Source organism: Sceloporus undulatus, chromosome 4, assembly GCF_019175285.1.
Source record: "Sceloporus undulatus isolate JIND9_A2432 ecotype Alabama chromosome 4, SceUnd_v1.1, whole genome shotgun sequence".
Lineage (NCBI taxonomy): Eukaryota > Metazoa > Chordata > Lepidosauria > Squamata > Phrynosomatidae > Sceloporus > Sceloporus undulatus.
The window spans coordinates 244,273,664-244,290,453 of record NC_056525.1 but is presented as its reverse complement, the minus strand read 5'-3'; the positions used below and the strand labels follow the sequence as shown (position 1 = coordinate 244,290,453).

Sequence of the window (16,790 nt, the reverse complement as noted above, 5' to 3'; positions counted from 1 at the left end):
AAAAACTATACAACCCAGTATGTAGCCCAAACAAGTCAAAATACAAAGTCAGTGTCATTGTGGACATAATCCTTTTTGTGGATTTTTAGCAGTCCCACCATTTCCAGGGTCATTCAGAAGTGGCAAAGGAAGGCACACTGAATTGATTTGCTTTGAGCAGTTTATTTCGCCATTGTTTAACTTGCTTCTCCATTGCAATGGCCATGATATCCTTCTTTTGACTTCTTGTTGTGTACTTCCAAAACTCTCCTCACTTACAGCAACCCTAAAGGGAATCTATCATGGGTTTTCTTGGCAAGACTTGTTTGGAGGGGCTTTGTCTTTGCCTCCCTATGAGGCTGAGAGAATGTGACTTGCCTAAGGTCACCCAGTGCTTTTCCATGGCTGAGCAGGGATTCAAACCCTGGTCTCCAGAGTTGAGGTCCAATGCTCAGAACACTACACTACATTGGCTCTCTTTTTCTACTGAATGTTGGCATAGTTATACCAGCAAAGGTATACCAACAGGATTCTGACCCTGTATCTTCTATTCTTCTGCTCCTTCAATCATTCCCTGCTTTTTTGTTTTTGCTTTTTCAGGAATACCTCCTTGTTTTTGGGTATCTGGATTTTATCCTGTACAACCATTACTTTGAACAAGACAAATATGCACACAATGTGCTCTCATTTCTTCATTACACATTTGTTGACAGCCAAATTACACTGCCCTTATAAATGGTCCCTTCTGTCATCCAGCTGAATAATGTGTGAGTTAAAATATTCAGACAGTGAAAAATGAATCACAAAGCTGATCTCCCAAAACAATAAGCTTCCTTATCTTGAATCTATCCAACTTAGCTTAGAAGGTTCCAAAGGAAACATGAACTCCATCACATTTCCCTACATGTCAGAAATATATAATGAAAAGTGAAGGGTTATATAAACTCATAGATAGTCAGTTTGAGTAGTGGTTTCAGACTAGGGCTCTGGGAGACCAGAGTTCAATCCCAGCTCAGCCATGGAAAATCCACTGGATGACCTTGGGCAACTCACACTCTCTCAGCCTTAAGAAGAACAGAATGGCAAATCTGCTCTGAACAAATCTTGCCAAGATAACCCCATCATAGATTCATTTTAGGATTACCATAAGTTGGAAATGACTTGAAGGTGCCCAACAACAAACAAGCTGACATGTGGAATCTATTGGAATCATAGAGTTGGAAGAGATCATAAGGGCCTTATCTGCAGGTGTTGCCTCGCACCTAGAATCATCTTTGGTAAAGGTTTGATAATTATGTCAAGCAGATGTATATAAAATAAGATGAAGTACTCTTGCTCATGATACAATTTCAGGTGGCCTTTAATAGCAAACAACAGGCAAAGCCACGCTCTGTATTCTACTGACCTGGACATGCTGTCTCTGTTTTCCACAATGATGTCCACAATTTCAAAGCGATGGTCATTCAGTTGCTTATTACAAGATATGCTATGGGTATTGATTAAATAGATAATGGAATCTTGTGAACCAATCCATACTTGACTTTGTTCTGCCATTACCATACATTTCTGCATTTATATGAAAAAAATAAGAATTAAACAGTGGAAGGCCTAAATAACATACCTTTTTTCCTTATTTAATATATATCCCAGCTTTCTTCTAATGAATGGGACTCAAGAAAATGAATAAAACAGTATCAATCAAAACCATAATTCAGACTAATTAGAAAGAAACAACTTCATAAGCAATTAAACTAACATCACAAAAAAACAAAAGGCTGAACTGATATGAAACAACCCTTTCACAGAATCCAATTTCTGTAGGTTTTCCATAGTAAATGTTGCTTACCAGCTTAGAGTTCCCCACTTTAAAGCAGTGCTGTATGGACCATGTAGATGCATCAAACACAACAACCTTTCCATCACTTAAAGCACACCATAATTTTGAATGAGCATCTCCATGTGCTGCTGGATCAAGCTGTCCTACGTATTAAAGAGAAAGGAGTAAAAAATAAATTTGGAATCATCACTAAGGCTGCTGCCGCACTGCAGAAATAAAGCAGCTTGACACTACTTTAATCAACGCTATGGAATTATAGGATTTCTAGTTTGGTGAGGCACCAGAGCTGACAGAGAAGGCTAAATATCTCACAAAACTACCAATCCCAAAATTCCATAGCATTCTACCATGCCTAGCCCAGAGACAAAAGAAGGGCTCTCCCTCCATTCCAACTACCATTATCCTGTTCTTGGAGGGAGAGAAGAACTGACAATATCTGCTGGATTTGTTCCCCTTCCCCACTGCCATTCCCTACCCCTTTTCTGTGTCTTTTTTGGATTGTAAGCCTGAGGCAGGGAAACATATAATTAACATCTAATTTCTCTGAAGATGCTAGCTATGGCAAAATGTCAGGAATAATCTCTTTTAGAACACAGCCACATAGCCCAACCCCCCCCCCAAAAAAAAACCTATGGATGCCAGCCATGAAAACCTTCGACTTCACATTTAATTAACAATTTGTAAGCTACTCTGAGAGCCTTTGTGGCAGCAGAGTGGGGTATAAGTACTCTAAATTATATGAATGAATGATTCAATCAATCAGTCAATAGCATTGAGCCCTGACAGTTAAAGTGATGTAAAACATACTAGCCAAAAAAAGTGCATAACCATGGTTGTCCCAGTTTGCAAATCACAGGACTGCACCATGAACAACAGCAGTATTTTTGATGTCTTACAGTGAGACTACAAGAATTCTTATTTTTTCAACATGAAGTATTTTTGCTCAAGGACCTCTATTTATTTTACAAAGCAACACATCACCAATCCTAACATGATCTTGCCATCAGAGGAATGACTCTCGAACTACTGTGTCACATATAATTTAGCCCACATAATGTGGTAGACAGAATGTCAGTCTTGGTGTAGTTTGGGTGTACAAGTACGCCAATATTTCGCACCTGGTGTATAAAGCAAGACTTCCACTGCCTGTGGAAATGTTTCACCCACTGATGGATTGATTTTGTGCTTCAGCGTTTCTGATGTTGTTTTCGGAACCATCATCGGCACTGAAACAAAACACAAAAGTACAAGTTATACTCATGTATAAGAGAAAAAATGGGCAAGCCACAGAAATAAAGATCCTTGTATAAAAGAAAGCTCCTGGCATCATCACCACCACCACCACCTCTTTCTCCATTGGCTGATTAGGGGCTGTGAGGTGCACCCCAACTCTGCAACATAGGCCTAAATCCCATTAGTAGTCCAAATGAGAGTAGCCCTGTTGAATCTATGGGATTTATGTACATAGTGAACCAATGTGCAAATAACTGTTTTTGTAGATCTACTCTAGCTGGAACCACAAAGAGAATCCAGGCCACAGTATTGTGGCTCAACTGCCGGCACAGGTGCATGATGGGAGACACAGCAAAGTTGTGTATAATATTCTTATGGAACAATGGGTCAAGCAGAAGCATTTAAGCCAGCTCACCTTCATTCTTCATCTTGTCAAAGTAAGATAGTTTGGAAGCAGCATAAATTATTTTGGAAGACTGCAATGCACCCACTACCGCATCCATTAGAAGAACATTGGTAAGTGCTTGTTGAATATATTGAGGATCCTAAGGTGGAGGTGGAGGGAAAAAAGAAAAGCAGATGAGCAAAGCCATAATTTTCATTGTGCTTTCTGTTTCTGTAAGCAGAGCTTATTGTGTATTTCCCAGAAATGTGTATGATTACATCTGAAGCCCTTCTGTCTCTTAGGAGGCAATTCTATGTAAGTCTCACCTTATAAAACAATTTTTTATTGAAATATACCTTTGCATTTGTAGGAAGAGGAAGCTTTCCTTTGGAACATTTAAAAAGACAATTTCAATGAAATTCTTGGATATCTAATACATTAACTTAAACAACTTAAAAGGGCATCTAAGAACTGAATCCAAAAATCCACAAAATGATAAGCAATATGCAGAATGCAGGACACTGCTGCTAACAATGAAGGGCATGTCAGCTGTTAAAATACAATGTGCCTGACCTTGTGGTCATCTGCCATCTTCTTCCCAGCCCACATCTCTTTCACCATCAAGTGCCAAAGATCACACTCAGATTTAAGATTTGCTTCAAACACTTCTTTTTTAAATGTGGCCTTTATCTTTAAAGTAGGAATCCGGAGCAGAAGAAAAGCCACGGTAGTACTCTTCACTTCCTGACAGGGTGGAAGAGACAAAACAAATTAGGATTGGAAAATGTGTAGCTACAACACTGCCACTGTAGTTATTCTCTTTGTCCCCATCTCGCCATCATCATTTATGAAACTCATACATTGTTTCTTCAATTCACTAGATTGTAATCTCCATACAAAGATTTGCTTTTGTCTAAATTAGAAGGAGAGTTGAAGTCACCACAGCATGCTAGGCTATTTTATGTACAGTATAGGATCATATTAACATGTCTGCTTTCATTTGAAGGAGGAGCAGAAGCAGACTTCAAGTTGTGGTTTGAACAAGAATCCCAAAATGTGATAGCAGAAATTTCCACTGCTGTTCCAAATGCTGAACAAGTTGCTAAAACTACTCCTGATGTTTGTATTACAATTAACAATAAATGGAAGATAATATGGTTAAAATTAATGCCAAAGGCTGAGGTATTACATATCAGTTCCGCACAAGATTATAAGTATTGTTTAGATAAGGTTCCCACAAATATTTCCATTAAGTACCTCAATCAGTCCCAAATTACAGAAATTTCCATTTGTAAAACCTTACGAAACCAACGTGAGTCTGAGATCTATTAGCATTTAATATTTAAAAACGGATCTTTTATATCACACTCACCTCTATATCCCTAAAAGTTGTGATGTCTTCATATCCAGGCCGGCCTCCTTCAGTCAAAAGGAACAAGCGCTTTTGAGTCATTGCTATTTTTCCAACTCCTTTGTTAGTTTTAACTGAGCTTGATAGCTTGTAGACACATTCATTTTTGTCTAAGTGTTCTATTACAGTAGGGGGTAGGTTGACATCTTGAGCCTCTGCTTCTGTTTCCTTCCAGTAGTTGTAAAAGTCTTTAAATGTTTCTGGATCTATTTGTTTCTGTTGCCCTAAAAGTAAAGAACCATATTTCCCATTAACAGTTCTATCCAATCTGTATGTTAAAGAACTGGATGATTCCTTGAGGTAGGGGTGACAAGTGTTACTCATTTGGATATGAGAAATTTCCAAGCATGGCTAGGAAAATTAATACAAATCCTGAGTATCAAAACAAATAATGAAAGCCACAGCGAGGAAATGGAGATATTTTCTGTGGGAACTCTGATTTAGAAAGCCTGCTCTATGTAGTTTGTTCTCATCTTGCTAAACAATGGTTGAGTGTAACATCCCAGCACTATTGTTGACTTCACAGTGCATCAAATTTCCATTACTCCAAGCCAAGCCAATATTTGCATTGCCAGATTCCAGAAAACCTATAGCAATATGCTCGTTTTCAGCAGTAAACATATCAAGACAATTAAAAATGTGAATAAAATATCAACTGAATCATATTAAGTTGCAAAAGTCAAGTAAATTATATCTGCATTGGGTAAGAACCATTTAAAATCCAAGTATTTTGAATAATAGTGCTGCAGAGTAACAACAAAAAGAGTTAAGGTATCTTGTAGGGTATAGGTATGTGTTTTCATTTTTAGAGAAGACTGAGCAAGGATTTCTCCTGAATAAAGAATTTCTCTCTTCATTTTACTCCTACAGTTATCAAGCTATTATAGCATTATTTGGGCTAATGCCCTGCAGTAGCAAGAGAGTTCACCTTTCACAACATGAGGCAATACTGAAACATGCAAAAAAAAGCTTTACCCAAATATGAATACATACACAGTCCACTAACATTAAGGACAATCAACAGTCAAATGATTATTAATTTTATAATCAGTATTCCAATCATCAACCCACATTGTGGGTTGTGGGTACAGGTGAAAACTATTCTTGCCATCTGAAGTGTGAAACATAGGGCCTGAACAGACAGGCCAAAATGAAGCTGCTTCGGGTCACTTTGGAGGTATGCTGTTTGAATGATGCATGCATCCTAAATGGTCAGAAGCTGCACCAAAGCCATGCTCCAGTCCTAAGGACTAGAGCGCAGCTTTGGCACAATTTCTGGCCTCTTAAGATGTGTGTGTCGTTTAAACAGCATACCTCCAAAGTGACCCGAAGCAGCTTTATTTTGCCTGTCTGTACAGGCCCATAGAAGAGACAAATACAGACAGCCACTTGCCAATTGGCAATTTACCACAGTAGGCATTTAATCCCCTGGTAAGACAGTCATCAGTACTGCCCTGCTACACTGAGAAGAGAATCTTCATCCCCACTCCCCTATCTTGTTTGGCCCATATAATGCCTGTCATATCACAGTGAATATAAAATCATGCTAGGGATTTCAGCTCATGTTTCAGGATCTAAACAGAACATCCTCCACTGAACTATATCAGCTAATATTTAGATTTGCCAGGCAATACACATATCACAGATGGGCATGTTTACGCAAACAGGGCAGAAGAGAAGTGTGAGCATAAAATATTCTCACAAAAACTTCAAAGTATGAACAACTTTCTCTATTAATTTTGCTTACCAACTGTTAGTGCATCAAACAGCCGATGTATGGTGTCTATATCTTTCACAATCCCAGATTCTTGAATGCGCTTCACAAAGTCATCCAACTGCATATGAGTTTTGGGCAACTCAAAATTTTTCACGTGGTCATCCACCTTGGTTATTTCCCTTTGCTTATCCAACACCTGGCTTATCAGTCTCTTCAGTTCTGGTTTCTGATCTGCTTGAGAGCGGTCAGAAGGGGGAAGTGTTTCCACCATTTTCTTCACAAGGTCAGTAGGGAATATCCTTATGTCTGTCTTATACAGATTTTGGAAGTCCAAAAGTGCATTGAGAAGCTTTCCTTGCATCAAACAAATAAGTCCTCGGAGGTAGAAATATCTTGCAAGAAGTGCAGAGTTATCAGGGGACACAATATTTATGGCTCTGCTGAGATGGTTGTTAAAATCAATGTAGTAAGACTGGACACACTGACCCACCAGAGGAAAGTGGATTTCTGGTACCTTGAAAGTGCTCACTGGTTTCGAAATCAGTTTTGAAGCTAGAAAAAAAGAAGACAGTGAAAAGCTCACTGACTACTGCTATATACTCCCTGCTCTCTGGTTTTACTGACCTTAAGAAGCCATGTATTACTACATATTTTCTCTTCTGAGAAAGAACACTATGATGTTACTGTTCTGCAAAACATGCTCTGATTGTTTAGTAAGAGATGAGACTGCTTTATCAATATGTTGGGCCTTACACGTTACAAACAGAATAAGCATTTTGCTCCCTACACTAATGACCTATTCAGTCTTAATCAACAAGAAGTGGTCTTTCAAAGGCCTGTGGCTCACAAGATGCAAACAGCCTCCAAGAAGATGGAGAAACACTGCATACTTTCATATAGTTGTTATCTCTCCTCTCTGTTGACAGACTGAAAACAGTGAGGAGCAATGGACTGGACCTCAGTTCTAAAGAGTTTTGCTTGCACCGTGACTGTATAGCTCACTGGATGAGGGACCCTAATACGGCACTGCTACTTCTGTCACTTCCCCTTTCCTCCTGAGATGGGTACATAAATAAAGTTACAGAAGTCTGTTGTTGTTGTTTTTCAATCACAGAAAGGTTGAGTTTTGTCCCTTGACATGTAGAAGTTTCACAGTCAATGTCTGTCTATACTAATAAAACAACAATAAAAAAGCTAATAAAGCAACAATGATGGTATTCAGCTTACTGTGCTTAGTGTTTATACAACGAAGAGAAGAATTCCTAGTTGGACCATCCTTCGGATCGATGTCTTGCAGATTAGGCAAACTCATTCCCATTCGCTTGCTGATCATGTATTGAGGATTAAATCTCTTAGAAACCATTTTCTCCATGGTTAGTCTCCTTGGGCTATCAAGCATTGAACTTAATCTAATAAAAACAATATAAAATAATCTGTGTGTTATGTCTACAATCAAAAGATTATTTGGTCCCACCACTGCCTGATGATACCCACAAATAAATCTATATTCTTGTCTAGATCTGTCCAACTCCACACTAATTTTAGGCCCCTAATTCTTCTGTATGTATATGTTTCTGAAGTAATTCTCTGCAATCATAAGGGCTATAAACTTCCTATGTTTTTTTTAAATGCCAATCTCTTCACCATGTGTCAAATTCTGTTTCCATTCAGAGAACTTGTGAATCCTCAGAATTTTCAAGACCTAGATTATAGCACAAACCAGAACGTGTTTTACTCCAAAAAGTCATGCAACAAGCCACAGAATTATTTTATTATGTGTCCAAATAATTACATATATTTTAAATTAAGTTTTAAAGCAAAATGTCATGAAGATACCAGGTGCACAGTGGGAACGAAATAGTTCTTTTGCCAGGTGACCTCACATTGGCAAAAATATAAATTATATAGTGATAGTGATTTACCTATCTTCTTCAGTTCGGGTGCTAAGTTCAAGGCGTGCAAAGGCATCCATCCTTCTGTTAAGGCGAGCTTTCAGAAAAAAGTGAAACATATAGGTCTCCAATACCTATAACGGAAAATAGAACATTAATATCCTGGCATATTCAAAATGCTAGATGTTTCCTGGCACCAAAACTTCAGAGGTCTCACCTTTTATTGAAAGTGTGTTTTAGCATACTTAATTTAAGACTGTACCAAAACATCATATGATTCACTCTTCTTAAAAGAGGAGTGCTTTCAGATGTTCATAAGGCATTTCCAAAAGACTCTCTTAACCCCCAACCATATGTATTTTTAATACTTGTTTAGCAACACTATTTCCCTAATCTTGCTGCAATTTTGCAACACTGCTATAAAAAAAACCACCTCTTCCTTGGAGAGCGGCCATGCAATCTGCCCAGGATCATTTCATGAACAGAAAAATTTCACAGCAATATATGGCCAGAGTCAAGTATGAGCTGACATCACTGAGGGCAAAGAAAACAGTAGACTCTCATTCTCAATAATGTTTACTTAAGATTTACAAGCTGCAGTTTCAACCTACACGGCTACTCAAAGTGGCCAAGAACAACATGTTAAATACGTAACGAAAAAATACAATACATAGAACATTTGTTAAAACAGAAAAAACAAATACAAAACTGAGACCATAACCAACCAAGCAAAATGAGATTAACAAACATGGGATTGTAAACTAAGCAGCACAGAAGCCCTATCTGTAGAAGTCAATCTTGGATAACTCCTGAAAATATATAACAGAAGAAGCTGAACACTTTTCCTCAGTGAAGAACTTCTGGATCTGGATGCCTCAACAAAGAAAGCCTACCAGCCATGCTACAAGAAAGTAGTGAGACATAAAGTTAACACACATCTCCCAGCACCTCTCAAGTAGCAAAAGATCCTACTTTAATCCCTGATATCCAAGTAGGGTTGAGAAAACAGGTCTACTTAGAACCCTGCAGAATCCTTACCATTCATTGTAGATAGTCCCAAACTAAATAGATAACACTGTTCTCAAACCATTAAGGGCCTTAGAGATAAGCAAAGGGGGTTTGCAAATAAACCAGGACCTAATGCAGATCTAATAATATGCCACCAGCAGCAACCAGAAATAATATTCTGTACATCCTGCTGTTTCCCCTCACTCTTCAAAAGTAGCACCTTAGATAATGTTATAGTTTCTTAAACTGTAATATGTGACAGTGTACAATTCTGACTTCACCCTGGGAAAGTTGTAGCCATCACTTCAGCATCTCAGCCTCACGGTTCTCAAGGAACACAACCTTGCCCTGCTTTGGATAATGCCAAAACAATGCACAACATAGCAAACTGGAAAGTTTGGGGCTCAGAGATCATTTTAAACCATTCAGTTGAAGCCTGAATATATATCAGATTTTGAATTTCTGCTCCTGTGACTTCGCAAGTTGATTATCCTTATACTGAAGCTTGTTTTGCCAGGACTGCAAAAGAATATTGCAGCATCTTTGAGACTAACTGAGAGAAAGGAGTCTGCAGCTTAGGTTTTCGTAGCCTGAGTTTACTTCATCAACTAAATGGAATAAAGTGCCCATTAACAGACATTTGTATACTGTACCAAGAATGAGCAGACTGTGTGTATGAATAGTAGTAGAAATGCAAAGCCTGTGGATGTTGTGATAGGGTGACAAGTTCAGTTTCAACTATGGTTGATGGTGGACAGGGGTGGGAGGAAAGATGTTGCCCAAAGCCAAGATGAGTATATAGCCACATGAATGGTGGAGGGAGTTACTAAATATAGGCGGGTTACAAACGGCCCTCAAGGGGCCGTTTTCCCGCCGCCGCCATTCGCTGCGCAGGGAAGCCCCAGCTGCCAGACCGCGAGGCTTCCCTGCGCAGCAAAAAAGGAGCAGCGAAATGCCGCTCCTTTTTTGAACGCAGAAGTGGCGCCGCGAGGGGTGGAGTGCGCCCTCGCGACGTCACTTCCGCCGCGACACGTCTGGACGCACAGCGTCCAGTACGTCAACATGGCGGCGCCCATGTGGATGGGCACCGCAAAAAAGTACGCGCTCTGCGCGTACTGGGAGGAAGGGCCGTCAGGAAGGTAAGAACCTTCCTAACCCTAATACGGCCCTTCCTAACCCTAGTACGCGTGGAGCGCGTACTTTATGGCGGTTTGTAACCCGCCATAGTATGTTTCTGGCTGGGGACCAGAAAAAGAAGCCCTCATGAGGGTGGAATATTAACTAGTGTTCTAATATGCTGTTCATATTCAACCCACTGTCAATGAACTGGAGTTTGTGGATATATCTCAACTGCTATTTCTCTTTCCAGTTTCCCCTTCCCCTTGGAGGTCTTTAGTTCAAGGACTGGTGTTCTGAGATCTGAGAGGGAATGTCCAGTAAGATTGAAGGGTTGTGTAACTGATTTTTATGCACTCTTATTCCTATTCTTATCTATGTCCATTTATCCACTGGTGTAAGATTAGCTTGTTTACTCAATGTAGAGTGCTGTGGGACATTGTTGACAGAAGATGTAATATATCATATTAGAGGATGAACAAGTGAAAGTACCTCCAATTATGTCTTGTGATGACATTTCCCAAGTAGATGTGTGGGCAGAGTTGGCATCTGGGCTTGTGGCAAGGTCTTGTACCCATCTCCCCATCTATGTTATGTGTCCTCCTGTAGTTAAGTAACTACTTGGGATTGGGAGGCTATCTGTAGGCAAATAAAGGTCAGTCACCAAGAGCCTGTGAGAGGGCAGCATTATTGTGCAGAACAGATTGTAGTTCACCAATGATATGTCTGGCTTCAGTTGGAACCTGTATGTGACTGTTAGTGGGGTTCTGTAATTTCCTGTCTTTGGACTGTTCTGTAATAAACTAGCCCTGGGTACAAGTTTTCACTTGTTTGTTATTTTTTTTTAAACTTCATATGGTGGGTAATATAGTTTGAGGAATGCTTGTTGTAATTTCCTGAGTTTGGCATATGGTATAAACCTCTTTCTCTCAATCCCACATGTGCTACAATATCCTTTTCCACACTATTCAAACTAACACAGCTATGTCTTTGAATTTTGCCAGCATTAGTTAATTCTCTCTCAATTCCCAAATATGATTTTCTAGCTAAATTCATCCACTAAGTGGCATGCATATTCAATAATAAGAGCTATGAAACAGTTATGCAGACGCCAAAGATTCCATAAGAACTTCAGAAACACTCACAAGATAACCTACAAGCTTTGCTTAACAGTCACCTTAATTATTCTAAATCAAAGGTGAGAATCAAGTAGCCCTCCAAATGGTGTCAGACTACAAATCTCAGTAGTCCTAGCCAACACAGGCAATGATAAGGAATGCTGGGAGTTGAAGTTCAACATTTGGAAGGCTTGGTGATTCCCACCCATTTTAAATACTTGCATACTGCCCAAAGTACCCAACCAAATTATTGCATAATTAAGAAATATGCAAAGAAAATAATAATTCCAAAAGGTACAATCAACCTACAGCAATTTAAGATTAAACACTTCAGTGAGACTAATGAATATACAGGAATATTACTTATTTTAAGGGGGGGAGTACTTGCCACAAAAAAACAAGCTAAAGGAAAGTACAGATCACAAAAAAAATGAAATTCTTTTTCAAATGCATTTGTTATAATATTAATCTAAATTATAAAATGATTCAAAAAAAAATCTGAAGATTCACCTTTCTGTAAAATGGCTGATCACCTATTTGTCTTGTTTTCATGAATTCTTCACTGTTAAATACTCGGTGCTCATAATTCAAATGGTCTTTCACCTCCCTGTTGATTTTTCAAAAAGAGAATTACATAAAGCTCAAGATCTCATACATATAATCTTCACTGATCTCACAGATAGAAGTCTTCTAGGTACCAACCTAAGGCCACACTGACTCTAATGCTTGTAAAAATCTTTTGTTAATCTTTACATGGGCTATCATTTCTACATAGATCAATCCCCACATGTAAAATCAGATATAAGCAGACATAATGCAAGTAGAAGACCAGAAATACATTTTTCATTATAGTTCTTTATGTTTACAAATGGAAACAGATTCACAAGCAATTAACTAGTTATTCTGAAGAGGAACTAAAACTGGTAAGGTCTTTAACATTCATGCATTTAAAAACATACAGCACTTGTATTTTATATAATTCTTAGAAGTTCTCAAAGTTAAATTGAGATACTTGAATGCCATAAACATGAATACCATAAAATTAGCCATTCTCCATTTTGTTGAATGATCCAAAACAATGCAAGGAAGTAGGGGAAAATTTGTAAGACATTTTAGTAAAACAAAATTAGCATGGATTTATTTTCAGAAAATGGCAAGGCATCCAAAAAAACGGAATAATACAAGGTAAGAAATATTTTGCTAGATCAACAGGAAGTCCAGCAAAACCAACAGTTACCAGTCATATGATCCCCAACAGCCCACAAACATGACATGATGAGAAGAATTTTTAAAATGCTATAAATGAAGAGTTACTAGTATTTGATAGATCTATCATGAGTTACCCGTACCCCGGGATTTCTAATGTGGTAAGTGCCCAGCCTCCCAGTCCCCCAGTTCTTTGTCATTTCAGAGTTTGATTTCTTATTATTTAAAACCCAGGGTGGGGAGCAGGATACAACTGGCATGCTGCCAAATGATACACGTTATCAGCAAGTAGTACCTTATTGTTAATTAGTGTAAGACACAAATTCTCATCTTTTAGCAACAAATGCTTCACATTTTGCATTTTCCTTCACTGTCAGATTTTGATGCATAGAAGAAAGAAAAGACACTAGGTAGAAAAAAGAAGAAAGGGAAAGTTGGAAAAAGAGAAAGAACAGAAATCTCAATTCTACTGGCAGAATACTCACTGGCTTTGAAGCATCACTTTACTATTTTATAGAAAAACTTTGGCCAAGTATCTGTCAGAACATAAAGTCTTCTCCTAAATCTTTAATGATAATATCTAAGCTAAGAATGCCTGACTACTGTCTCAGGGATATCCAGTGCATTCTCTGGATTTTTCTTCCGGTTTCTATGGCTTTTTCTCCAACTCTACAAGATAACATGTTGACAAGTTTCCAACTTTAATTTTTTCAGCCAATATTTTTTAAAAAGCAGCTGCAAAGACACATAAATGATCTTACAACCTGATGTTTCTTGATCTCTAATACCCATGGACTCCCATCCACTCTCTTTTAATTATTCATGGTGTAGTATTATGTTCGTACTGAAGTTAATTCAATCATTCAATGGACAGAAATATTACTGTTTTAACCAGCCTTGAATGTGTATTTTATAGATGCCCTCTTCAATAAAATGTTGTTAACTGCCATCAAGTTGACTTTGACTTGATGAATGAGATATCTCCAAGTCACTCTTTCATCAACAGCCCTGCGAAGGTCTTGCAGACTCAGGGCCATGGCTTCCTTGACGGAGTCCATCCATCTTGAATCCAGTCTTCCTCTTCTCTTACTGCTTTCTACCTTGTTGCTGTGTGCCTTCAACTTATGGTTACCCTAAGGTTAACATACCACAAAGGTTTCTGAGGCTGAGAATGAGTGTCTTGCCCAAGGTAAACCAGTAGGTTTCCATGGCCAAGCAGGAATTTGAACTCTGGTCTCCAGAGTGGTCATCCAATATTCAAACTACTATGCCACTCTGGTGTAGCTGATAAGCTTCTACCTTACCAGGCATTACAGTATTATCGTTTCTAGTGCCTCATGTCTCCGGATATGGTCAAAGTATGAGAGTCTTAAGTTTAGTCATCCTGGCGTCTAGGGAGGGTTAAGACATAAACCCATGTATTTGTCTTCAGGATCTTGTCTAGTTCCTTCATAGCTGTCCTTCCAAATCCTAGTCATCTTCTGACTTCTTGACTGCAGTCTTATACTGATCAAGGATTGAGCCAAGGTGTGGAAAATCTTGAACTATGTCATTGTCTTCATAGTCTCTTTTAAAGTTATGTGAATCATCTATAGTCATTTTTTGGTTGTTTTCTTAGGCGCGTTACAGACCGGCAAAAAGCAGCGGCCTGCACCCGCCCCTTTCCCCGCCGGATCAGGGCCTCAGTGGCCAGAGTGGCAGCCGCTGAGGCCATGATCCGCCGCTTTCCAGGCCGCGGGGAAGTGGCAAAAGGCCACTTCCCCAAGACCTGGAAAAGGGTGTCCTTGGGTGGTGGGGAGGGTGTCCTTGGCGGTGGCGGGGAGGAGAAAGGGGCCGCTTGGCCCCTTTCTCCTCTGCATCGCTGGACGCAGCCATCTAAAAGCTGCACCAGCGACGCAAGACCAGGAAGGAGCTCTGTTTCAGAACTTCTTCCTGCACCCACGAAAGGGCGCACTAAGCGCCCTCGCGCAGCGCGACGGCGTCATGTCCACGCCGCCTCATTTGGAGGCGGCGCGCTCGTAACGCCATCATGGCGGCCCCCATGTAGATGGGGCGCCACCATCTTGTACGTCCTCAGGACGTATTAGGCTTGGGGGCATCAAGAAGTGACGCCCCTTTTTAAACCTAGGACGTCCTGAGGACGTCCCTTATGGCGGTCTGTAACGCGCCTTAATGTTCAAATGTAACCCAGCCTTTGCACTTTCCATAGCTTTTTGTGATCGATACAATCAAAAGCTTTGCTATGATCTATAAGACATAGGCTGATTTTTTTTTTAATTCTTTGGTGTGTTTCATTATTCAAAATAGGTTTGCAATGTGATCTCTAATCCCTCTTCCATTCCTGAACATAGCTTGGACATCTAGCATTTCTCACTCCAAAAATGGTACAAGTCTTTGTTGTAGAATTAAGAGCATCACTTTGTTTGCATGGGGAAATTATGCAATGATTTTGTGGTTACTGCAATTCCCAGTGCCCTTTACCTTTAGAAATAGGGTCATGTTATATCCATGAATATTCCTAATCTATGTTCATATATTTTATACTTTCCATTTCCCCATTTTTTCTTCCTTTTTGTGTAACCATAATGTAATCATAATAATCCATTATTTTTTTTAAAAAAATGCTAATACTAAGGTTAACATTAAAGATACTGTGCTTGAAATGGAAATCTGAAGGTATTTTTTAAACTTTCACTAAAAAAAATAGACATGGTTAGCAACCTTGGTGGAGATATATCAGATCACGTTGAAAGGAAAGGAGCAAGAGACAGAGGAACATATGGGGATGCAAACTTGCAGAAACAGATGGTCCCTTCACTGACCAATTATTCTATCCACAAAACATGATACTGCCAACCTGTGAACCTCACAGAATTAAATCACTGAATTATCTGCAATCTCAGCTCACAAAATTGAGTAGTTTGTGATGCAATTTTCATTCTCACCTCTCCTGGAAGCCCCAAGAGTTTAAAAATATATGTACTATTGTGTAAACTAGGGTAATGTTAACCTTCAGTAGTAAGCATCACACTCAAAGCCTTACTTATTCCTTTACTTAATACAAAAGACAGAAAAAGAATTTCATATATACAGTGGACCCTTGTTATACGCTGGGGTTTGGTTCCAAGATCTCCCATGTATAACAAAACCCATGTATGCTCAAGTCTCATTACATATAATGACATAGCAAAATGGTGTCCCTTATAAAAAATGGAAAATCAAGGTAAATTTATACTTTTTTGGAACATTTTCAAACCGTGTATGCTTAAATCCGTGTATAAAAAATCCGTGTATAAGAAGGGCCGACTGTATAAAAGAAATGTTAATGATCTAAAGCACCAGGACTGTACATTAGACAAGACATCTTTCCTCACATACCTAAAAATATTGAATATTAACTGCAGAGTAATCTGCTGAATTTCAGAATTTAGCTTCTGTTGCCACTTCCTCCTACGCAACTGTATTTCACCAAGATCTGTACAGGAACTAAGGTGGCAGAGTTCTAGGTCATAGTGTAGTGGAAGATTTTCAATCCTGTAAGAACAAGAAAATAAAACATGATTCCTTATTACTATTGAATTTTTAACTAATGTCTACTTATTTCTTGAATGTCATTTTCTGATTACTACTGCTTGTAATGCAGCTCCCAGAATGAGGATGTACAGCATACTATAACAGAAACACAGGAACCAGACTGGGTCCCTATAGTTAAGGAGACTGCTACTGAGGTACACAAGAACCCTGACATATGCAGGATCTGGAGGATGACTGCCAAGTTAACTCAGCTCCTCCAACCCCAAAAATGAGCTCTGGCATGGAGGAATGCTTATGTACTTGTCTTCAAACATTCAACTCAAGCCAACACAATTTGGCTCAGACACGGCACAT

The 16,790-nt window shown here is 39.1% G+C and overlaps 1 protein-coding gene across 4 annotated transcripts in view; it reads right to left on the bottom strand.

Annotated features, from left to right (window-relative positions):
* Positions 1-16,790, bottom strand: part of DENND3 (DENN domain containing 3) — a 45,129-nt gene that overhangs the window by 9,362 nt on the left and 18,977 nt on the right. For all 4 annotated transcript variants that reach the window (XR_006103745.1, XM_042465719.1, XM_042465720.1 and 1 more), the window contains 11 exons: positions 16,281-16,436; positions 12,207-12,303; positions 8,485-8,588; positions 7,790-7,971; positions 6,593-7,114; positions 4,807-5,069; positions 4,008-4,178; positions 3,465-3,594; positions 2,935-3,042; positions 1,826-1,959; positions 1,385-1,545 (listed from right to left, as the gene is read on the bottom strand). Coding sequence is in view for 3 of the 4 variants with exons in the window: in XM_042465719.1 (XP_042321653.1) it covers positions 1,385-1,545; positions 1,826-1,959; positions 2,935-3,042; positions 3,465-3,594; positions 4,008-4,178; positions 4,807-5,069; positions 6,593-7,114; positions 7,790-7,971; positions 8,485-8,588; positions 12,207-12,303; positions 16,281-16,436 (2,028 nt within the window). In the remaining variant the exon portion in view is untranslated. The remainder of the gene's footprint in view (positions 1-1,384; positions 1,546-1,825; positions 1,960-2,934; positions 3,043-3,464; positions 3,595-4,007; positions 4,179-4,806; positions 5,070-6,592; positions 7,115-7,789; positions 7,972-8,484; positions 8,589-12,206; positions 12,304-16,280; positions 16,437-16,790) is intronic.